Below are 24182 nucleotides of genomic sequence, written 5' to 3'. Positions count from 1 at the left end.
TGTCCTTTAGTGTACCGAAATGTACTAGCGTCATTCGAGATTGCATTACGTCTAATTTTAGGAACACATAGTTTATAAGACATTAGTTTTAATTGTGTATGTAGGCCATGGAGGCTCGATACTCTATAATAAATAAATAAATAAATAAATAAATTTTAAAAGAAATATTTCGTCACTGTTTAATCGCTACCAACTACTGAAAAATCACTTATATTATAAAAGGCTTTACTGTGATTTCAGTAAACGAGTTGTGATCTTAGTTAGCACCGAACATTATTGAATGATTCAGTAAACATTCTCTTCACTGAAAGGATTACTGAATCTTCAGCTAAATAAACTTAACTAAAAAGTTTTCTGCGTACCTTTCCCTATGCAAAAACGCAATCAATAGTTGACACACACTCTATGTTCAACCATTGAGCTCAAATTATTTTGAAAACAAATTCCGCCGACCCAACCACCAACCAACGTCACACGAAGCGTAAACTCAAGAAGTTTACGTTTGATTTGTTTGTGAGAGCGTAAACTTTCCCTCAAAAGATTAAGGAGTTGTATGGCTGAAATCCAGTTTTTGCTGAAGTTTACACCTCGTGTGATATACATACTTTAATTACAAACCCGTCCAGAAAAAAACGGCAGTCAGAGTTCGATAAAATCGTGAAAGTGCTCGAACACCGTAGAAAGTAGTGAAAACGGGGCAAAATGGGCAACCTTTATTTATGATTTTTTAATAGGATGGATAGATTCCAACACTCAAAATCGTATTAATCAGAGATTATTTTGGTCAACATCATGTAAGTTTCACAACCCATTATTTAAAACAATCAAGAAAATACGTATTTAGATTTAGGAAATACATAGTTAACAAAATGATTTTTTTTTAAATTTTCTAAACCATTTCGAAAAGAAACCTTAGGCCTATGGCAGTCAACCGTCATTCGATGAGATTTTATTGAACGTGTTATTTCGATTGACATTTCGGTTACTTAATTATTTATTTATTTCATTATTTCTACTCCATGGTATTACCATGGGAATTCCATGGTATTACCATGAGTATTACAAGGTATTTTTCAAATTGTTTCAACAAAACCTAAATAATTACATTGACAGATAAAATTGGATGCGACGACGGAATCACAAAAAAAAATCCGTCGAACGACGAAACCGCACATCCTACGCTATCTTTTAAATCCCATACAAAATGTTGACAATCCTTTCGATAAAATCGTTTAAAGTACTGCCATGGACCTTAAGTATTGTTACAGGAATGTGCGAACTTATATTCTTAAAATAAATGATTTTTATTTATGATGTATCTGATGAAAGCAGAAAAATTTGATGCATTTTTTAAATAATATAAAAAGTAAAAAAAATGACTTGCGTTGGGCAAAATGGGCAGCTAGTATTCCAGTAATCAGTTTTCAAAATATAAAAAAAATCGTCTGATATTCTACTATCTAATTCTTTTTAATTTATAACTGCCAAACATATGGCGAGCCTAATTGAAAACCTTCGTAGGCCGCAAGTGGCCCGCGGGCCGTATATTTGACATGTCTGGTTTAGACTATTACCCAGACACTTTTGTTGTGACTCATATTACCCTATTGTTTTGACGAATCACATTTTGTTTATATATGCTCCTTGGGTCGAAAATCTATACCATTTTTTCCCTTAATACCATCGTGCCAAACATTGTTTTTTTTTACAGATTTTTGATAATGACGCGTTTTAAGTTATAAATAGCACAGGCATAAGATAATGTACACATAATTGTATTTAGTGAAAAATTCAAATGAATTTTCATTAAACTGTTAAACACGTCCATTTTGTCTCGTTTTCCCTTGATGAAGTTCTGCGCATTAAACTGCGCAGATTCTGCGCAGTATCTGCGTAGATTCATGCAGAGGAAACTGTTCGTATTTGCACCGCGGGTTGTATTACCTTCACACTTACAATCAAATCTTGTTTATGTATAGTCGCGGGTTTGCTGCGAATATATTGTTAGGCCTATATATATACATTTCTTTTTTATAATTCCATTAATTAATGTTACATATTTTTTGCTTCTTTTAGCTAACAATGAATTCAGAAATGCACATCAGTGAGACCAACACCGCTGCCTCTACCATCATCACCGCAAGACGGAGCACCAGCATCGCTAACCGTACTGTACCAACCGCTACCACCGTACGAACGGTCCAGTGTGGGAATAATGGCAAGGGGGCAAAAGTGTTGCTTTTACCTAAGGCCGAATGCGTCACTATTAAAGCGGCAATTCAAAAGCGATCGGTGGCCAACGAGCAACCGGGGCCCACCAAAAAACTAAAGGTAGAAGTGGAGAGACCAGTACAACAGTCCCAGAACCGAGCAGCACACCAGTCAAACAGTTCTACCGGCTTGCCTATTGACACTTCCTCACGCGATTTTCTAGCCGATTTGGATAGCGCGTTGTACTCGCCGCTAGAAGACATTGTCCAAAAAGTTATGGGAGCTCGCACAGAAGACACCAACGCGGACCCCATCACCAATCCTTGCCCCGTCCCCGCTTCGATTGCTTCTGACCGCTCCACCCCCGTCGAGCCAACCAGCCTCCGTCCCATCTGGGTGCAGTCACCATCCCCACCGCCATCACCGCATTTTGAATCACTAACACAATCGTCGATTCAGCCGTTGGAACGACCTCTTGCTGTAGGTACCGTCGTCACTGCCATCCCTACTGCCGATCTGATTCTTCCTGCCCCCGTTCCTACCACCGACCCGGCACGTCTCGTCACCGCAGGGGTCGTAGATCCCAATGTCGTTCCAGCTCCTACCGATGTGCTGCAGCTGATAGCCGAGCTATCAGCCACTATGAATCGTCGCTTCGACGAGCTAGCCGTGCAAATAGAGTCCCTACATAAAGGAGTTTCCGTCGTCCGGAGGACAGCGTTGATTACGGAGGCTGAGCTAAATCGGGTTCAGAAAGCGGCATGTCCTAATTTGGACGGAAGTGTTCCTCCCATCCCGGAGGGCTTCATGGTGCAGCCCATACAGTCGGAGGAGGAGCTCAACGCCATGGAGCAGAAGTTGGACGACAAGCGGTACATGGAAGACTGCGTGGGTTGGCTACACAACCATCTGGTGAGTCCGTTCATGAACAAACGGCTCAAGAAAGTAAAGGACCTGGTGTTCGATGCGACTTTTGCTAAGAGTTGCCGGTGGTCTGCACGGAATAATAAAATTGCGTTGTCCACTTTTCCTAACGTGTGTGAGCTGTTCCGGAGAGCTGCATCCACATCAAAATCCTCCGTTACAGCATCAGACGTAAGTGATTTTTTTACACGTGTATTGCGTTATGTAAAGTAATCCGGTGAGCTTTATTTAGTTTATTTAGTATAGATGTGTTAGTTAAGTAAGTTAAAAAGACTATAGATAGTTTGTTGCATATGCGACACCTTAATTTTATAAATTTTCTATTAATTATGCTTCTCTTTACGAGCGATTGCTTCAACGATCATAATTTCAAACTTAACGGTCAGTTACGAATTTATGGTAAAAACACATTAAGAAATAATAAATCATAAATTCGCAAAACAAACATACCATGGCATGCCGTTTTTTGCTGTGCGAACATGTGCTCCATAATGAAGTTCAGATGTCTATAAAAACTTCAGCTGAACAAACTTTGTAATGGGATGCTACAGAATAACCATATTCAGGGATCAGTTTTGCTATGCTAAATAAAGAAAATTCTTTTAACGCATCGGCATACGGAGTGACCATAACACGATCTGCATACGCACAACTCGGTGCAATAAAACAACGAGCGAGGAACAAAAGCAATCCAGGCACCCATCCACGGCAAATAATATTAATTTGTAATAAAAACTTGCGATTTTAAACTCAAACTGAATGGCCATGTGTGTGTACTGTTAATTTTTTCCTTCCTGGTGGTTGTCAGTGGACAATATTCTCCTACCGATTTGCAACATTTTCCTCAGTCAGCGGTCCGCAAACTTTGCGTACGAAAGAGCCAAATTATTTAAAAATGTTCGTAGAGTTTCACATGAAAAGCCAAATTGTTAAACCCAGAGCAAAATTGTGTGAAAGTTCTATGAAATATTTGAACGGGTAAGAACCGCCATTTTGATATCAAAGAGCCGCATGCGGCTCGCAAGTCGTACTTTGCCTATCGCTACCCTAAGTGATTGAACTATTTCCTTATATAATTCGAAGCCCTGTAAATTGATGTTACACTCGAATTTGTCTCAGCCCGTTGCCAATATGTAGAGATCTTTTGATGCTAAAATTTTGATGCTATTAGATCGATAATATTGCTGAGCATCGATTTCGTTTTTAAAGAGAAAGTATCAATACTTCATATTTTGGCCTAATTGTTTTAAAATCATAATTTGAAGTCCAATTATTGATGGTACACCTATGATTAAAAGAGACCTTAGAGCAGCGGCCGGCAAAGTCCGGCCCGCGGGCCATATGCGGCCCGCCGCAACATTCAATCCGGCCCGCCAAAGTATTTGACTGATTTTGAAAGATGGGATGAAACGATTCGTACACAAATTACTGAAGATCTTTTAGTACACCATATTATACCATCGTACATTTTCAACTTTAATTGAAGTACTATGGAATGACGGACCGTTCAGTATGTTCGAACTCGAGGTCAATATCCCCGTAACTTTTGCATGAAAAAATATGCCATTTTTGGCTGGCTGCAGAAAAAAAGTAGTTGAAAGGTAATTATTTAAGCTTACTTCCACAAATAAATTCAAGACTTTGCGAATTGCCTTTCGTCAATTATCAGAAATTTTCACCATGGTGGACAAAGACATGCATGACACAAGTTTTACCTTCGATTTTTATCAATTCCTCCTAAGTTTTCGTTACAAAATTGTTAGAGCAGAGTTTTTGAATCACGTTGGCGTAAAAAAATTCGATGGGACTTAGGTGACGGATGTTGGACCAGTTCGCAGACTAGGGTGTCATATCGAAATTCTGTCTAAATTCACCTGGAATGATTGCATTGAGTTTTCGCGTAATTGTTTGCCACTGCGAAGCCAGTGGATGCGATTTCTAATTCTGTCTGTTCTAATCTCTAATCTAATCTTTTTATTCATGTTTCTCAGGTATTATTTTACTGTTTGGTGGGTTGCATCGATCCCCCGACCCAGCTAACGCAGTAATGTAGCCACTTGTCCCTTTGTCTTCATTTAAGCTTCTTTTGGAACCTCAAAAATGAATTTGGGATTTCTTTCTAATGCTTAGAAAACATAATTGAGCTCAATCTCACCTGTAGTAATATTATTTCAGTTATTCGATCAGAAAATCAAGCGGCTGAATGAAAATTATACCACACAATACTCAGATTGCACAGAAAGACTAAAAACTATAATACCAAAAAAAAGCATCGGAAAACCAAAAAAGTCACAAAACATGTCAGGAGGAGTAGCACAAAAAATCCAAAAGATAGACAAACGAATGATGTAATTGCTGACCTACTTTGTGGAAATATAGACTGTCCGGAAATATTGGAAAAATTAATCTAAATCTAAATGTAAACATGCCAACCATTAGAAATCGATTATTATTAAGAACTAATTTCAGAAATACGCAATACCGATCTAATGAACACATTACGGTAATGACAATTTGGGGAGCGAATAAGATTTTTATACTTTTTTTATACGTCTTTCCCACAGTTACGCGAATAATGCGTTCCGGATACATTCGCGTATGTCGAATATCACGTTTTACAGCCAAAATATACTTGATTAATAACGATTTTTGATTGAATTTAGTTAATTTATGTAATGTTTTACTTATTTAATGAAGCTCGTGAAGAAAATTCAGTTGATTATGTATTTTTTGGGACTTAAAACTTTTGAAAAAATGTCAAGTTATTTTTCATTTGACAATAGTTGGACAAAATTGTACTGATTAGGTATGAACTGTCAAACATAAAAATTCGCGTAACTCGAGTGTCGCGTAACCCGGGGAAAGACTGTAACATTTAGTCGGTATTTATTATTATTATTATTGCTACTATTATTATCAATTTGCATTGGAGCTCCCTTTCCGGTGGAACAGCTGCATCGTATGTACCATTGTGCTTCAAATTACAGACAGCTTCAAATTCCGGAAATGTGGCATGTTTTTTTATTAAATATCTTCATATCCAGTTCCTGGTCATACCGCTTTTTATTTTTTAATAATTGCCATGATGTACTAGAAATAATAACAAATGTGTCTGACCCCTAGTAGGCTCTGCTGCCGCAGGAAATAAATATATTTTGTATCTGGGTCTAATCATGGATAACAAGCTGCTTTATCATCACCATACTCGAGAGCTGGCAACTAGGATCAATGTCCTGCTTAAAAAATTGTATCCCCTAGTGAATCGGGGCTCTCGCCTTTGCTACAAGAACAAGATCGTGATCTATAAACAAATAGTTCTTCCCATGTCAACTTACAGTATCTTGGTAAAAAGTAGCGCCCCAACTAACATCCGCAGGGTTCAAATAGGGTTGAACCAGATTTTTGCGACTAATTGCGAATACCCTCTACTGGACCAGGTTAGACAAGTTATATGAAAAAACCAGTACACATCCAATAGATGAAATTGGACATGTTATAACAGAACGCCTTAAAGAAATATACGCAACATCAGACTCCTCCCTTTTAAGGGTATTTTTTTTTATTATTTTTCACTTTTTTATATTTTTTCTCCTCCTTTCTTTATTATTTCTGAATTTCTCCTTTTCTTTTTCCTGCTCCTTATCTAATAGTGTTAAGTAGATAAGGCCCGTGTCTGTGTTCCATCGGATGCGATTTTATCGGAAGGCCTGTCAAAATTTCATATGGGATTTGACAGATAACGTCGGACGTGCGATTTCGTCGTACGACGGAATCAAAAAATTTTGATTTCGTCGGACGCCGCATCCGATTTTATCTGTCAAACTAAATGTGTGGTGTTTTGTAGGAACAATCTCAACTTAATTTTTCATAATCGTTATATTATTAAAATCATCCAAATAATCGCAATATTATACGAAAAAGCGTTTGACAGCACGTGCGATAAAATCGCATGCGATGGAGCACAGACACGGGCCTAAGTTAGTTAATAAGTAGTTAATGCAGCTTTCAGCTGAGGACTTACAATGAGGACAGATGAGTATGTTTTGTGATAACCGCTATATTGGTAACATGTTTCTTCATTATCACACGTTGTATTTTTATGATCAAATTGGCCGCACTTAAAAAATCTCATGATATGAAAAGATTCATGTATGTAGATTCTGTCGAAGCTAATAATAAACTTTTTGTTCTTTGTCTAAGTAGATGTGTCGTGATCAACCTAACTTCTTCTTCTTTGGCTCAACAACCGTTGCCGGTCAAGGCCTGCCTGTACCACTTGTGGGCTTTGGCTTTCAGTGACTAATTGATTTACCCCCATAGCACTATACTGCTACACGTTCCAGCCAAAACCAAAACAACCCGTGCCGCATCTGACGTGTGTTTTCGAAGACGACAATTGTGAAATTGAAATGGACAGTGTACCAAAAACGGCTTGACTTGTTTGTAAGTGGTAGACAATCGTGTTTTTCAAATCGAGGATTGCGAGTTGACTGTGGACAGTTGTTAATTGGAATGGAAACCCCTGTATCATCTTACTGAGAAGGCCTACGTAAGAAACAGTAATATTTTATTCTGCTGAAACCATGTTACTAGTTTCATCGAATGTTTTTAAAGCGTTTAATAAATGTTCTAAAATTTACCAGTCTATTTAATAGGATCGAAGGTGTTTAATTTGTCTGTACAAGCAACAATAGCTGTTTTCTTCTTTTAGAAACTGTTTAAATCATACGTTGAATTCAATCACGTTGGAACATCCTGCTTTAATTTTAAATTTGGCAAATTAAATTTTGACTGGGTATCAACTAATTCATTGATGGCTTTTAAACTCTTTTTAAAATACATAACTATCGTTTTAACTTCATAAATGGTAGATATGATCGATTTTTTAATGGCATCTTCAACAATTAAGTGTAAACTATGAGCAAAACATGCAACGTGATTAAATTCTAATTCTCTAGCCGCGCTTTTCATGTTGGCCGGATTATCGGTAACAATACCAACTATTTTGTCCTGAATTTCATAGTTTATTATCACTTTCTTGATCCAAGCCGCTATATTTTGGCCACTATGTGATAGTGATATCTCGGAACATCCTAAAAGGTACGAACGTAGTTTGTAATCGTTATCTATAAAATGCGCTGTTAATCCTAAAAAACTTGTATTATTTACGTTTGTCCAACGGTCAGTAGACAATGCTATAGAGGTTGCATTTCTCACTTCTCCTTGCATTTTAACCTATATGTCGATGTAAATACTGGGTAATAGAGCATTTGATAGATTCTTCCGAGTAGGTAAATCCTAATTTTGATTCAAACATCCAACAAATGTTTTGAATGCTTCGCACTCTACAATTGACAATGGGAGACAATCTTTGCAAATCAATTTTAAAAGCATCAGATCTAATTTATGTTTCGTTTCACTATTCATGGGTTGTTTGAAAAAAATTGAAATTAAATTAGGAGGGCGCGAACTTCACGATGGACCTAGTTCGCTATTTTGGGTTGATGACGATGTAGTTAATGCGAGTTATTCCCTTTGAAGTGATATTGATGGATGTTTTGCTTTCATATGACGCTTTAGGTTGGATGTAGATCCTTTCAAGCTGCACGTAACGACATTATAAGCCATCTAAACTAAAATATATTCGCTGCGCGGACGCGGACATAATTAATGCATGTTGTGCATCCTTGAGCTTCATCAGAGATAAATTAAAAGACGATAGCATCATACTAATGGGGGATTTTAATCAGTCAACCTTGAGCTGGTCCATACTAGAAAACACTGCCCCCGTGCTGGATGTTCAACGATCACGTATTTCTCCCACGTTCGAACCTCTACTAGACGATATTACCTTTTCATGCCTTACGCAGGAAAACACTAAGACAAACTCATTCGGCTATACATTAGACTTGGTGTTTGTGGATACCTCCTTGTTCGATCAACAAAACAATTTCTCAACTGATTTGGCTGAATGGATGAATATTGACAGCGGAAGATTGTTATCATACAGCCTTATTTTAACCCTTGACTGTCCATCGGCACCCAGTATTAATATTGATACTAATAAATCAACCATAGAACGTACTGGGAACAATATTAACTGGGATTTTCTAACCGAAAAGTCATCTCTTAATGATAATGTAATTGCATTCACTGGAAGCAGACGCTCATATTGACATATAGTGTGCGTGGTAGGTCGTGATGGCTACACAAACAGGCTATCGTTATAAGGACAGTTGTTTATTGTTCTCTAACCGTATATTATCACCACTCGGGGGAGCTCTGACCTTGAACACAACTACAAAAGCGAATTCGCTTGTACATTCTGTTCCCGAGTTACGCGGTGTATGCGTTCCCGAGGAATCCGCGTAACTTGAATATCAGCGTAAGTCGAATTTCGTGGTTTCCGGACAAAATACAACTGACTATTCGGTATTTTTGATTCATTTTAGTTTTTCATACATTTAATCAATTATTTGGTACGTTTCCTGCAGAACACTCGTATATTTTGGCTTTTAAGTGTATTAAATTTATTATAAAAAATGCAATTTATACTGCATTAGACGATTGTTCAAGAAAATTGTACTGATTTGATATTTGATTTGTCAAATTTAGAAAACCGTTTATCTCCGAATCCGCTTCAGTCGAGAACCGCGTCACTCCAGAGCTGATCAGACAATTATCAGAATCGAGTGAGAGTGATCAGACAATTATCACACCCGCACGTGCAGCTATCTTTTATTGTTCTCTTTCATTCTTGCAGACTTGCACACTACCCACGAAGCTACGCTGATATATTTTATCGTTCAAAATCGGTCAGTTCCATTACCTGATCATGAACCATCTAAAGATCATATGTTTGCTATGTGTACATTGTACAAAAGGACTTCTAAATCCAATAGAATAGATTCTAGTTTGTTAAAAGAACAAGAAAATCATTAAGCATATTGGAGAGAGGTATTAAAGAGGGTAGTTTCTACGACAAAATTACTAGGTCGTCTAGGTTTAGGATTAAGAGGGCATAATTAGCAGCACAATTCAGAAAGAAAGGGCAATTTTTTGACTTGCTTAGACTACTTGAGCGAATATGACGAATTTTTGAAGTTGCATTTACAAAAAATGGAAACAGTGGCCAAGGAAAAGCAAACTACCTATCACACCACATTTGCGACGAATTTATAGAAGTAATAGGAAAACGAATAGAAACGGGAATAGTGAACAAAATCAAAGCAGCAAAATATTTTAGCCTAGTATTAGATTCTTCACCAGATATAGCACACACGGATCAATTAACATTTATTTTAAGATGTGTCATGGATTCTGGTAAAATTGTAGAAAGATTTATAGCATTTATTCCTATAGATAAACATGTTGCATCGTATTTAGAAGTAAAAGTTTTGCAAATCTTATAAACACTAGATTTAAATATTAAAAACTGTTGCGGGCAAACGTATGACAATGCAGCCAAAAGGCTGGCAAATATAAAAAATTACAAGCACGAACCAAAAGCTTAAATCCTAGTGCTATTTTTATACCTTGTGCAAACCATTCGCTAAATTTAGTTGGGAATTTTGCAGCCGAAAACTGAAATTAAGCAGTTAATTACTTTTCATTTGTTCAAAATTGTTTACATTTTTTTCTTATTCAACACATATATAGATATTTAGGTGACTGCGGCGGCCCGATCGTTATCAGCAGATAGCCACACGACTCCATTTCGATAGTGTCCTCTATGGGGAAGCGCTAGGACGAAGCGAAAAGGCGAGGAGCTGCTCAATACCGTCGAACAGCTCGGGCTAATATTGCTAAACCGTGGTAATACCTCAACTTTCACCGGACGAGGAATCGCAGGAATAGGCGTGATAGACGTGACTTTTGCAAGCCCATCGATTGTGCGCTACAATACATGGGAAGTGCTTAAAAGTTATTCGTATAGCGATCATCGTTATGTCCGATTTTCTGTTGACAGTTCATCTGTTTTAGGTAATGGTATACAACTTCATCGTCATCAACACCAACTTCAACCACAGCAGCGTCGTTTCTACCGGAATCTTTTTGTTTCGCTCTCGAAGCAGTCCACTTCGCGGAGATTGCAAGGACTCCCGAGACACTTCAGGTGGCTCTCTCTAGGGCGTGTGATGTAGCAATGGAACGTGTCAGTTCATCGACACCCTACTATCAAACAAAACCTCAGGTATATCGGTGGACGCCAGAGATAGCACAATTACGTGAGCTCTGCAAAGAGGCTAGCGACAATGCTCATTCACGTGTGGACCCTGATGAGAGAGCAACGGCGTTGGAAATTCATCAAGAGAGGCGCAGTGAGCTGAAACGTGCCATAACTACCACCAAGGCGCAGCTATTTCAACAGCTAATAGACGAGGTTAATGCGAACGTGTATGGTTCGGGTTATCATGTTGTCACCTCCCACTTGCGCGGTAGCCGCACTCCTCCCGAATTGGATCGCGAAGTGTTGGAGCGCATAGTCACCGACCTGTTTCCTGACCACGATTCATTCGATTGGCCCATGCCTACAGAAACCTCATCCGAACCTTATCGCATCCGACCTGTGACGGATTTAGAGCTGGAACGTATAGCTGACGATATGTGCTCGAGAAAGGCACCTGGGCTGGACGGCATTCCTAATATCGCTCTCAAGACTGCCATCAAGAAACATACAGCAGTGTTTCGTTTTATCTATCAAGGCTGTTTCGATCGCGGCGAATTCCCGGCTCATTGGGAAATTCAGCGTTTGGTGCTACTGCAGAAACCCGGGAAGCCACCGGGAGAATCTTCATCCTTCAGGCCTCTTGGAATGTTGAATGGGCTTGGAAAGGTGCTAGAGCGCCTTATTCTGAACCGTCTCAATGAGTTTCTTGAGAACGGTGAGACTTCCCATCTTTCCCCAAACCAGTACGGCTTCCGTCGGGGGAAATCGACGGTGCAAGCGATCCTGAGAGTAGTTCAAGCTGGAAGAACCGCGAAATCTTTTAATAGAACAAACGGACGTGACATGCGCTGTTTGATGGTGGTTTCCTTGGATGTGCGGAATGCATTTAATACGGCGAGCTGGAAATCGATTGCAATGGCGTTGAGATCCAAAGAAGTCCCTGCTTCTCTACAAAAGTTACTGCAGCATTGGATGACTGATCGGCAACTTGTTTTTGACACCGATGATGGCCCCGTAACGCGAAATTTGTCTGCAGGCGTTCCACAGGGGTCCATATTGGGCCCCACATTGTGGAATGTTATGTATGATAGTGTGCTGGACGTAGAGTTGCCTGAAGGAGCGGAAATCATAGACTTTGCCGATGATCTGTTGTTATTAGTTCCAGGAATTACTCCTGAAGCGGCTTCGCAGCGTGCAGAAGAAGCGGTATCCGCGGTTAATCATTGGATGGAAAATCATTGCCTGGAGCTAGCGCCGTCCAAGACCGAATTGGTTACAATCTCGAGCAAAAGGCAGGGCAATATAAACGTTCCGGTTGTCATCAATGGAGTGGAGCGGAGAATGACCCGAAGTATTCGCTACCTTGGGGTCGTGATCGACAACCAATTGTCTTGGAAGCCGCGCTTCGAACAGCAAAGGCGCTTGGGTGTCTTATGCGCAACCACAGTGGCCCCAAGTGTGCAAAACGACGTCTTCTGGCATCCGTTGTAGACTCCATCCTTCGTTATGCCGCGCCCGTTTGGCATGAAGCTACCAAGAATCAGGAATGCCGGAGGATGCTGCAAAGGGTGCAAAAACATTGTGCAATAAAAGTGTCAAGCGCATTTCGGACGGTACGTTATCAAACAGCTGTTGTGCTAGCCTATCCTATCTGTCTGTTGGTACAAGAAGACGCTCGATGTTACCAACGACAACAAGAGGCGGGAGGAGCCCTTTCGACACTTTGAGCAGAGGAGCGCATCAACACCATGCAAAGCTGGCAGGAAGAATGGGACGCGGACGCAAGTCAAGCTGATGCCAGCAGATTCGTGCGATGGACACATCGTGTCATCCCTGACATCGCGGCATGGCATTCCCGAAGACACGGAGAAGTTAACTTCCATTTGTCTCAGGTTTTGTCCGGTCATGGCTTTTTCCGTGACGACTTGTGTCGGATGGGGTTCACACCGTCGCCAGATTGCATCAGGTGTCCGGGTGTTCCGGAGACTGCCGAGCACGCAATGTTTGAGTGCCCCAGATTTGCGGAAATCAGACAACAGCTGCTTGGTGAAGCCAACACTGACGCGATTACGCCCGAAACTCTGCAGTTCCATCTCCTACAAAGTCAAGAAAAATGGAGCAGGATCGCTGAAGCTGCGAAGCAGATCACCTCTGCATTGCAGCGGGACTGGAACGAAGAACGAGCGCGTCTGGCAGTTTCCAGCACATTATCACCCTCGCACCCTGTTGGACCAAGCGATAGAAACCAGATCATTGCTGCAAGACGTGAACGCCGCAATGCCAGACGCCGTGAACGAAGGGCCCGTGAGAGGGAGGCACAGCAACAAAACCCATCTCTTGTCTTTTCAGCGTCTTCAGAAGCAACAGAAGGGCGCGAACCAGCCCAGCCGGAACGCAGAGAGCACCCGCACAACAAAATCGAGCAGTTTTTGAGCTCGCTTTCTAGCTCGCTTTCCGCCGAAACCGATCGAGAAAACGAGCAGAAATGTCCGAAGAACCCCGCTGCGCAAAGCGACCCCGCTGCGCAAATTCGAGCAGTTTCCAGCGCAGGAAATGTACCAAAATCTGCGCTGGCCAGCGCAGATTTTGGCTGGTCTCCCGCGCTGGACTTCAGCGATTCCTGCGCAGGCCTGCGCAGGGTTAGCGCCATCTGTTGGCGAAATGGATGAACTATTTATGGCGGCGGAGCAAAAAAAACGGTCAAAAAATTTAAAATTATTGTCGCCCATTTTTCGTCCGCTTCTTCATCTCCTTCACCCTGCCTTGCCTTACTTGCGCTTCAGCCCGTGCCTTCCGCCGCCCGCTGATTGGCTGTTGCGGTGTATTGCGTTGATACTCATATGTGCATTGCGGTTGTGTATTGTAATTGGTGGATGTTAGCATTTATTAATTTGTGTGTGACCTTGAGACGCTGTGGGAGAAGCTGGATTGGGATTCAAAGTGTTATCGGTGTATTGATGGTTTATTTTATTTCGTGCTGCTGCTGATGAGACCATTCGATGCCCGTGCCGGTCGAGGGTGACGAAGCCTATTTAAAACAAGCGTAGGAGAACGTCTAACACTGAACTAATATTTTTTTATTTGAACATGTTTGATGCTTCAACGACCTTCTAAGCATCATGTAGCACAATGTATAGTGGCTATATTTTTTTTTTTTTTAATGTGCCGAAATCTGTCTCGAGTTTTTGGGTCTCGTTACACACACACACACAGCGCGGGGAAAGTGACCGTTCACTCTATCATGTCGCGATCCCCCACCCCGCGCGGCGCTATGGATGAGGATGCGCTACAAGAAACCTGAACCAGCCGTTCTACCGAGAAGGTAGCCGTAATCGATCATGCGTGGAGGGGGGGGAGGGGGGGTGGTCTAGTGGGGGGGGGGGGAGTGCGTGCTTGCGCGACTTCGGGGGTGCGTGCTCGCGAGCGCGCTTTCGTGGGTGCGTGCTGGCGTGCGCGCTTTCATGCTCGCGGGCGCGCGTACGTGCGTGTGTGTGTGCGTGCGTGCGTGCTGGCGTGCGCGCGTTCATGCATGTGTGCGCGCGTGTGTGTGTGTGTGTGTGTGTGTGTGTGCGAGTTTGCGCGCGCGTATTTGTGTGTGAGTTTGCGCGCGCGTGTTTGTGTGTTTGTGTGAGTGCGTGCGTTTGGAAACCTCAAAACTATTTGATTCTGATGCGTACATTTTCATCCGCTGCGGCTACAAAGTCCATGCATTTTCGATCTCGCTACCTGAGAGACAACACAACCATTGGCATTGGCATCTTTGCGATCGGCTCTGCTGTTGGGGTTATTAAAAAGACACACGATCTAAGCAAACGTGCGTGTGATATATTGCACATTTATTTCTAATTCAGCTAGCGGACCCAAGTGGAAAGAACATTTTGAATTGAATTCATACAAAAGAGGATTCTGGATTTGTTTATTATGGTGCGCGTATGGTGCTGCACATGTCCGTCCAGAATCTGGTGGCTTGTTGGCTTAGAGTCGGTATCATGACGCCGATTGACCGGCATTGCCTTGGAATGGGTTCGGATCGGTAGGTTCATGTTTTGGTCAAGTGCATTCCGTGCATTTGTCGCGCCACAGCGGTAGACGCTCATACCCTTGCGCAGACGGCTCAGCATATCTGTGTAATCTACAACATACGAAAGCAAAAGCTTAGTGTAACAAAGTTATGCTTAATGCTTAACACGTTCAGATCGATGACAGGCCCCACTGCCTGCCAGTGAACTTTCCAGCCTGCGTTCTAGGTGCTGGTGGAAAGGAAAGTTGATGAAAATCAGCGCCGGGATGAACGTGTTAATGCGAATTAGGATTCAGCGCGTTTCACAGCAAACCCTCCAGCGTTAGCTAGCGATTCCTTAGTCATTTTTACATTGCAGCAATTGAACTTATTGCACTTTTTTTGTTTGATTTGTGAAAATTCAATTGCATCGCAGCAATGTGTGTAAACGGTTTTTTAAGCGCCACAGCAACTCATGAGCATTGTCCACACGCGAGAAAGAGATAGCGCTATGGAGGGAAAAAGCACGGACGACGGCTGACAGCGATTGGCCGTCTGACGCACCAACACATTCAAACCTTCGACAGCGCGCTCAGGCGAGGGGTACGAGGCGGAGCCAGGGACGGGTAGCTCGACGAGCTGCTTGACAAATTTGCCGTTAGAGGGACAAAGATGGCATTATAAAATTCTCCGAACGGCATGATTTCTTCCGTCGCTTTGCGCAGCGGGACGGAAGAAATCATGCCGTTCGGAGAATTTTATAATGCCATCTTTGTCCCTCTAACGGCAAATTTGTCAAGCAGCTCGTCGAGCTACCCGTCCCTGGCTCCGCCTCGTACCCCTCGCCTGAGCGCGCTGTCGAAGGTTTGAATGTGTTGGTGCGTCAGACGGCCAATCGCTGTCAGCCGTCGTCCGTGCTTTTTCCCTCCATAGCGCTATCTCTTTCTCGCGTGTGGACAATGCTCATGAGTTGCTGTGGCGCTTAAAAAACCGTTTACACACATTGCTGCGATGCAATTGAATTTTCACAAATCAAACAAAAAAAGTGCAATAAGTTCAATTGCTGCAATGTAAAAATGACTAAGGAATCGCTAGCTAACGCTGGAGGGTTTGCTGTGAAACGCGCTGAATCCTAATTCGCATTAACACGTTCATCCCGGCGCTGATTTTCATCAACTTTCCTTTCCACCAGCACCTAGAACGCAGGCTGGAAAGTTCACTGGCAGGCAGTGGGGCCTGTCATCGATCTGAACGTGTTAAGCATTAAGCATAACTTTGTTACACTAAGCTTTTGCTTTCGTATGTTGTAGATTACACAGATATGCTGAGCCGTCTGCGCAAGGGTATGAGCGTCTACCGCTGTGGCGCGACAAATGCACGGAATGCACTTGACCAAAACATGAACCTACCGATCCGAACCCATTCCAAGGCAATGCCGGTCAATCGGCGTCATGATACCGACTCTAAGCCAACAAGCCACCAGATTCTGGACGGACATGTGCAGCACCATACGCGCACCATAATAAACAAATCCAGAATCCTCTTTTGTATGAATTCAATTCAAAATGTTCTTTCCACTTGGGTCCGCTAGCTGAATTAGAAATAAATGTGCAATATATCACACGCACGTTTGCTTAGATCGTGTGTCTTTTTAATAACCCCAACAGCAGAGCCGATCGCAAAGATGCCAATGCCAATGGTTGTGTTGTCTCTCAGGTAGCGAGATCGAAAATGCATGGACTTTGTAGCCGCAGCGGATGAAAATGTACGCATCAGAATCAAATAGTTTTGAGGTTTCCAAACGCACGCACTCACACAAACACACAAACACGCGCGCGCAAACTCACACACAAATACGCGCGCGCAAACTCGCACACACACACACACACACACACACACACGCGCACACATGCATGAACGCGCGCACGCCAGCACGCACGCACGCACACACACACGCACGTACGCGCGCCCGCGAGCATGAAAGCGCGCACGCCAGCACGCACCCACGAAAGCGCGCTCGCGAGCACGCACCCCCGAAGTCGCGCAAGCACGCACTCCCCCCCCCCCCCACTAGACCACCCCCCCTCCCCCCCCTCCACGCATGATCGATTACGGCTACCTTCTCGGTAGAACGGCTGGTTCAGGTTTCTTGTAGCGCATCCTCATCCATAGCGCCGCGCGGGGTGGGGGATCGCGACATGATAGAGTGAACGGTCACTTTCCCCGCGCTGTGTGTGTGTGTGTAACGAGACCCAAAAACTCGAGACAGATTTCGGCACATTAAAAAAAAAAAAAATATAGCCACTATACATTGTGCTACATGATGCTTAGAAGGTCGTTGAAGCATCAAACATGTTCAAATAAAAAAATATTAGTTCAGTGTTAGACGTTCTCCTACGCTTGTTTTAAATAGGCTTCGTCACCCTCGACCGGCACGGGCATCGAATGGTCTCATCAGCAGCAGCACGAAATAAAATAAACCATCAATACACCGATAACACTTTGAATCCCAATCCAGCTTCTCCCACAGCGTCTCAAGGTCACACACAAATTAATAAATGCTAACATCCACCAATTACAATACACAACCGCAATGCACATATGAGTATCAACGCAATACACCGCAACAGCCAATCAGCGGGCGGCGGAAGGCACGGGCTGAAGCGCAAGTAAGGCAAGGCAGGGTGAAGGAGATGAAGAAGCGGACGAAAAATGGGCGACAATAATTTTAAATTTTTTGACCGTTTTTTTTGCTCCGCCGCCATAAATAGTTCATCCATTTCGCCAACAGATGGCGCTAACCCTGCGCAGGCCTGCGCAGGAATCGCTGAAGTCCAGCGCGGGAGACCAGCCAAAATCTGCGCTGGCCAGCGCAGATTTTGGTACATTTCCTGCGCTGGAAACTGCTCGAATTTGCGCAGCGGGACCGATCGAAGCTCTTGATCTATCGAAGCGTTTACGGTCGTTCGAGAGAACGCGCAGTATGTGTTTATCTCTTTCTGACAAAAAAGCTCCGGTACATGACCGTGATGGCGCAAAAATGATAGTGGCCGAAAAATAGTTCACACCCACGTTCTCTTTCTCCCCTTCTTCCCCTCTTCTCCATCTTTTCACCTTGCTTTATCAATATTGGTTCTTGCTCTCTAGCTACATTGAGCGAGAGGTTGAGAATTTTTCGATCGCTTTGCGCAGCGGGCAGGTAAGACCACAGCGCAGGAACAGGCAACATATGCCGCAACAACAAGAGGTAGTCGAGCTTTCAGACGTCACCCAATATGCAACAGCTATCAGTGAGAGTGTCTACTCCTCCAACCCCATTCAGGGAGGACTTACGGCGGCAGAGTCAGCAGCGGCTACAGAAGCCGAAATATCCTCTCGCTAATCGGTGACTCAACAAAAATCGGAAGCTCCTTCAGACTCGTCAGTGTCCTGTTGGAATTGGGTTGGATAGATTTGTATTTTTCTTTATTTTTGTCTTAAAAATCATTTTGCTTTATCTTGTTTCGAACTATCAAAGAGTTATTATTAATGTAATACACACTCAAGAGAACTGCCATGACGGCATTACAAAATCGCACTTACTAACCTTTGCGGGAATTGTATGTTGCGAAAGGCGAGGGAGGGCTATTCTACTTTGTTTGTATAAAATAATAAGAAATAAATCTCCTGACATTTATAAAAAAAAAAATAGTGTCCTCTATCGCAGTCTATAGTCCGTGGCGTTAGCAGAAGTGGTCCGCGAAAATATAGATTTGTTTTTTTAAGAAAAGCTCGTTATAATACATATCGTGCAATATTTGAAGACAATAAAGACACAATTTTCAACAGGCATCAGACGTACAAAAGATTTAAACATATTATTTATCAAAAAGCTGTGAACTAAGCCATCGAATTGACCGTTAATATTTATTTTAATATTTGACACCATTTGTACTGGAAGGTCATTGGCTGTTATTCAACGATCTCCAGTCCCAAATCGTTTGGATAATCGTTCTGATTGAAACTAGGCATGTTTATTACGACATTTGTCACGGATTGTGAAGGTTTCAGATTCTGAGAATGACTCGTACTTTCAAAATATCCTTTAGTAGATCATTGTATACAAAATTAGCCGGTCTCGTGGTAAAATCGTCTACTCGCACAAGCCGCTATACGTAGGACAGACTGTCCTGCTATCGTGGGTAATCCTAATGTCATTGATAGCCAACCCCAGAATCGCTACAGGCAGGCCTTGACCGAGAACGGTTGTCGAGCCAAAAGAAGAAAAATAATGGAACTCTATGATAGCCGGAACGTGTCGCAAGCCGAAAATCACATTGGTAACTGTTACGAAATGTTTTAATAATGTGATACTTACTATCGCTCAATTTATCTGAAAGTTTTAAGTCGTACTTGACGAATGGGATGCAAGGGACGAATTATTCACGAAATATGGTTAATGGATTTCGTTGTTTTTTGTTTGTTTGTTTAATAATAAAATAAAAATAAACAATATCTCTTTGACTAGTAAATAAAATTAAAACCCCCCTCCTTCCACCGTCATCAAACACTATCTACGTCATGCACATCAATTGATTGAAAACTATTACTTCATGTGCGTTCCTGAACAAAAGTTCCATGCATTCGCTAACGCTATCAATAATAATGGGTTAAATAAGTGTTTTGAGAGAATGAGGGTTGAGATAGTGTTGTCTTTTCGGGTGAAATTTAAGATAGATTTTACAAGAAAGTGACAGTTTTCTTGGTACAGCAGCACAAAAACACCATTCGTTTTTAACCTGATTGATTGCAATCAATGCTTGTCGAACACGAACCCAATTTTGTTTAGGTTGTTGAGGCTAGTGGCAGTCCGCACATTGTTACCCCGTCCGGTCAGTTCAGAGCCGCGACGTGATTCTGACTTAGAGCGTAGCGAACTTTTGTCGCTAGCCGTTGATTCGCTCAGCGTGTTGTGCACTGGCTTCGACGTGACGGATATGTTGAGAGCAAACTTCATTTCGGCCTTGAGCGCATCCCAGGGCGTAATCTTTTCCTCGACCGCGACCTTTCGCACGTTCCACAAGAACTCAAGAATGCCGATGATGAAGGCACAGAAACATCCGAGGGCGAGGACAACGAAAACACCACCTACGTTGCCTATGCCGAGCTCGTTTTCCCCGGCCGAGTTGGGCGCCTCGGTACACTGGCCGCCACCACGCATTTCCTTCCACCAACGCGTTTTTAGCTGGTGCAACTTGCCTTCCTCCTGCATTTTTAGTACCGCTCCACTTATCGCGGTACGGTAAGGCGAGTCTGGAAATCACAGAAAGAAACAGAGAAAGCCCCTAGCGAATCGAAATGGTGGCCGCTATAAAACGAGCGACAGAGGTGGCTCTACTTACTGACTGGCATCGCGATACCATACCCCTTCGAGTCTAGCAAGCCGCCGATCTGCGTCAGATCACAGTACCGCTCGGTAATGTACTCGAGCGAGGTCGACTCCATCAGAAACGCGTACATCCGCTTGCCCTTGATGACACGGTCCCGGCCTTCGTCGTTGCTTTTGGTAAAAACGGATGGTCGCACCGATTCCATCGAAGCCCACATTCGCTGGTAGGTGGAGAAGTTCGACGTCTGGAAGAATGCCATAGTGCTGCCGCCCATAAGCACGCCGTACTTAATTTTGCTTTGCTTGGCCAAATCCTCGGCCGACTCGATCGTTGCATCCATACGCTCCATTGTGAGGAAAGCAGCCAGATTTGCCGTATACGACGACAGCATGATCAGGGCGAAAAACCACCACATACCGGCTACCAGGCGTGTGGAGATTGCTTTTGGAAGTATGTCACATCCCTGTCCCATAATCGAGCCCATCGTCAGCCAGAGCGCGTTTAACATGTCCCAGATGTTTTCCACCTCGTCGTTGTCCTGCTTACAGGGGTGCGGATTCTCCCAATCGGCTGGTGCCATGCGCGACAGCACAAAGAGCAGCACCGAAACGCCGAGGTACGCAGTCGCCGTGTAAATCCAAACGTCCAGCGAAAGGGGTGAGAGAAATGAGAACAGATCTTTCGGCTGTTGCACCGGTTTAGCGTAAAGAATGCTGATGCCTAAAAGAAAGGAGCAATAAATGATTAGTATGCTTATTCAGCACATAAAGCAGGAATAAAACATCAAACCTAGTGTCATGAAAGGCATAGTAAAGTCTACAGCTGTCCTTCGCTCGTACGTTATTGTGAGGTCGCAAACGGCCAGATCCGCTTTCTAGAAAGAGTTCAATGGAAAGTTCCGAATAAAAATAAACTTGATTTGAGGGCTCCAATGTCGCGCACTTACACGATCCAGCAGATGCTTCACGAGGCCGTCCCACTTTTTCGTAACCTTGTTGTACGACCCGTACTTCCCGTCCGGTACCAGCTCCATCCGGTACTGGAACCCAAGAATTTTCGAAATTCCATCAATCAATTCTAGCGAGTATCCCTCAAACCGATTGTTGCCCTCGAGAAATTCGCCATCCTTTTTCTCTCTGTCCGACGGGAAATCAGGATGGACGTCAGAATTTGGATCGAAAGTTTCAGTAGTATAACGTATAACAATATCCCACTCACTTGAACATTAGAAATGGCGCACCTATACGAGACGCGACGATGAACGTTTTGTTTTGCAGTGATTCCACGATCTGCGAGTAGACCTCGCCCTGGCTACGCGTATAGTTGACGCCGTGCGTGGGATCCCAGGTCGCAATCTTCTTGAAACCCTCATCCTTGCTTAGTTCAATTATGTCCAGATGGAAGTGAGCCCGCCGCCCATAATCATCAAAGATGATTGGTCCGGTAATTCCGTGCTCGGTTTTCTGGAAAAAGAAGTAAATATTATGCGCTGCGCATCAATTTATTCAACTATGTGGGCTTGTGTGTATACCTACCACCTTCATGTAGTTGATGATGCGCAGTCCGAACGGCCACTGACGCAAGTTCTTGCTACCACACGACAATCTCGATGGTGTGATCTCCTCCGTAGCGTCCAGCTCCCGAATTGCGGTCGCGTAAATCTTTACCGCATCGTTATAAAGGGCCGACTCGGTGTGCACGTGCTCGGGTGAAACACGAAACTGGCGCTTCATACGCGCCTCACCCTGCTCCCAATCGTGCACAGCATTCTTGATGTCGAAGCTCTTGGTGTCCATCAGTCGGAGTGCGGTGATGTTGGAGCGTGAGTACCGCAGCTCCTCGAAATCGATCGTGTGCGCATCGAGGGAGGTGATGATATAGCTCTGATACTCTTCGAGCATCTTCACCTCCTTTGCTTGGCGTAATAGTTCCAGTATCCGATCCGGGCGTATTTCCAGTATGATGTGCGACTCACCCGACGTCTGGATGTCCTTGAGCAGTGGCCTATAGTCAGGATTGTCGTCAATCTGTCGGACCGTGATCGGTGAATCGGACGGCCCATGTATCTGCAGTATGTCCTTCAGTCGCATCAGCCCCTCATCCGAGTCATATATGATGGTAAAGCTCTTCCAGCTGTAGTCGACGATCAGGTCAGCAAGGGCTCGCGACAGCACGTCTGCCTCTGGGTACAGGTTGATCGTCATGGCCTGCAGATCCGGATCGAGACCGCCAAACGGTTCTGGATCCCAATGCGTAATAATGTGAGGGATCTCAAGCGTTTTGCAGATGGATCCGACGATGCCGGACGTCAATATGGAGGAAGGACCAAAGACGGCTGTCACACCTTCCGCCGCCAATTCGCACATCTTGCGCTCCGTCTTGTAGCTGTCGTCGGGAGAAACGTAACGCACGATCGGCACGAGCTCGAAGTGCTTCTCGTGCATATTGACCCGCTCGATCGCATACCGGAACGCTATTTCGGACTCGTAGCTATGATCTGGGACCTGATGAAATATAGCACCTGTCAGATAGGGCGAAATAAAAACAAAGGAAAGTTGTCAGTATCCAGCGCACTTCGAAATATTAGGAGTCATTGATTTTTAATCTTTATAGAAAAATGATTACAGCCCCTTTAAAAACCACGTAGAGATACATTTCACAAAAGTAAATTCATGCAAACTCACCGACGGGAATTTCACGTTTGCCGTCAACATAACCACACAGGACGTGTACGAGCAGGAGAATCACGGATAGAAAGTTGAATCCCATTACACGACCGAAACACTGCATCTTGATGCAACGGTACGCAACGGTAATACCCTCACACACACACGAACATACAAACACAATAATTTACAACAAAAAATAGATGAGTTTTTTCTTCACAAAACTGATTCTGGGATCGATCTTTCTCTGTTTCGGACTGTGCTACAATCAGGTAGTGGTCGCACTGTCAGTTGTCACGAAATAGCACTAGCACGCATGAACAAACGCACGCACTGTATGATCAAAACAAGGTCCCAAGAAACACATACAAACGCACATACGGTCGCACCGGTCTGGCAAGCGGTTACGAGCACACGGGCAGGTACGGAATGCTACGCAACACGCGCGGCCGTCATGTGCAAGATCACCTGCATTAGGGACGGGTGTTTGTCGTGCAACTGAAGTGGCCGCATGCCAAGATTGCCCATGCCGTTTGCCATCTGCCTCAATAGTGAAAAAACTATTCCTCACGCACGGACAGGAATGGAAAAGATATAGCAGCGCGACAACAAAAATAGCGCGACAACAAAAATAGCGCGACAACAAAAATAGCGCGCACGTTTCACGCAACTCTCGCGCACCTTTTATGCTACGCCGCGTCACGTTAACGGAATCGTTTTCGACTGAGAGCTGGCAGCAGCTGACCAGCAGCTGAAATAGGAGAGCAAGCGCACGGCTTGTTTCAAATGCAAACAAAAATTCAAAGCCAAACAGATGCGCGGCAGCACAGGACTGTTTCCAT

General features: G+C 43.6%; 2 protein-coding genes across 2 annotated transcripts; one reads left to right on the top strand and one right to left on the bottom strand.

Annotated features, from left to right (window-relative positions):
• Positions 1-1921: 1921 nt before the first annotated feature.
• LOC121600365 lies at positions 1922-4427 on the top strand. Its single transcript, XM_041928881.1, has 2 exons — positions 1922-2003; positions 2077-4427. Exon 2 carries the CDS (start codon positions 2083-2085, stop codon positions 3346-3348), a length of 1266 nt encoding a protein of 421 aa, XP_041784815.1. The 5' UTR covers positions 1922-2003; positions 2077-2082; the 3' UTR covers positions 3349-4427.
• Positions 4428-18746: 14319 nt separating this feature from the next.
• Positions 18747-23901, bottom strand: LOC121599707 (glutamate receptor ionotropic, kainate 2-like). Its single transcript, XM_041927733.1, has 7 exons — positions 23359-23901; positions 22210-23195; positions 21893-22137; positions 21621-21810; positions 21464-21548; positions 20687-21394; positions 18747-20597 (listed from the first exon to the last, which is right to left on the bottom strand). The coding sequence occupies exons 1-7, from the start codon at positions 23462-23464 to the stop codon at positions 20098-20100; spliced, it is 2820 nt and encodes a 939-aa protein (XP_041783667.1). The 5' UTR covers positions 23465-23901; the 3' UTR covers positions 18747-20097.
• Between the last annotated feature and the right edge of the window lie 281 nt (positions 23902-24182).

This window comes from Anopheles merus, chromosome 3L, assembly GCF_017562075.2.
Source record: "Anopheles merus strain MAF chromosome 3L, AmerM5.1, whole genome shotgun sequence".
NCBI lineage: Eukaryota > Metazoa > Arthropoda > Insecta > Diptera > Culicidae > Anopheles > Anopheles merus.
Note: the sequence above shows the minus strand (reverse complement) of the source record. Positions and strands in the feature narration are given on the sequence as shown.

Coding starts and splice junctions, on each gene's coding strand:
- LOC121600365 (XM_041928881.1), top strand. CDS start 2,083: ATGAATTCAGAAATGCACATCAGTGAGACCAACACCGCTGCCTCTACC.
- LOC121599707 (XM_041927733.1), bottom strand. CDS start 23,464: ATGCAGTGTTTCGGTCGTGTAATGGGATTCAACTTTCTATCCGTGATT. Junction 21,811..21,892: donor GCGCCATTTCTAATGTTCAA/GTGAGTGGGATA, acceptor CCCGTCGGACAG/AGAGAAAAAGGATGGCGAAT. Junction 21,395..21,463: donor TATGCCTTTCATGACACTAG/GTTTGATGTTTT, acceptor CCTTTCTTTTAG/GCATCAGCATTCTTTACGCT.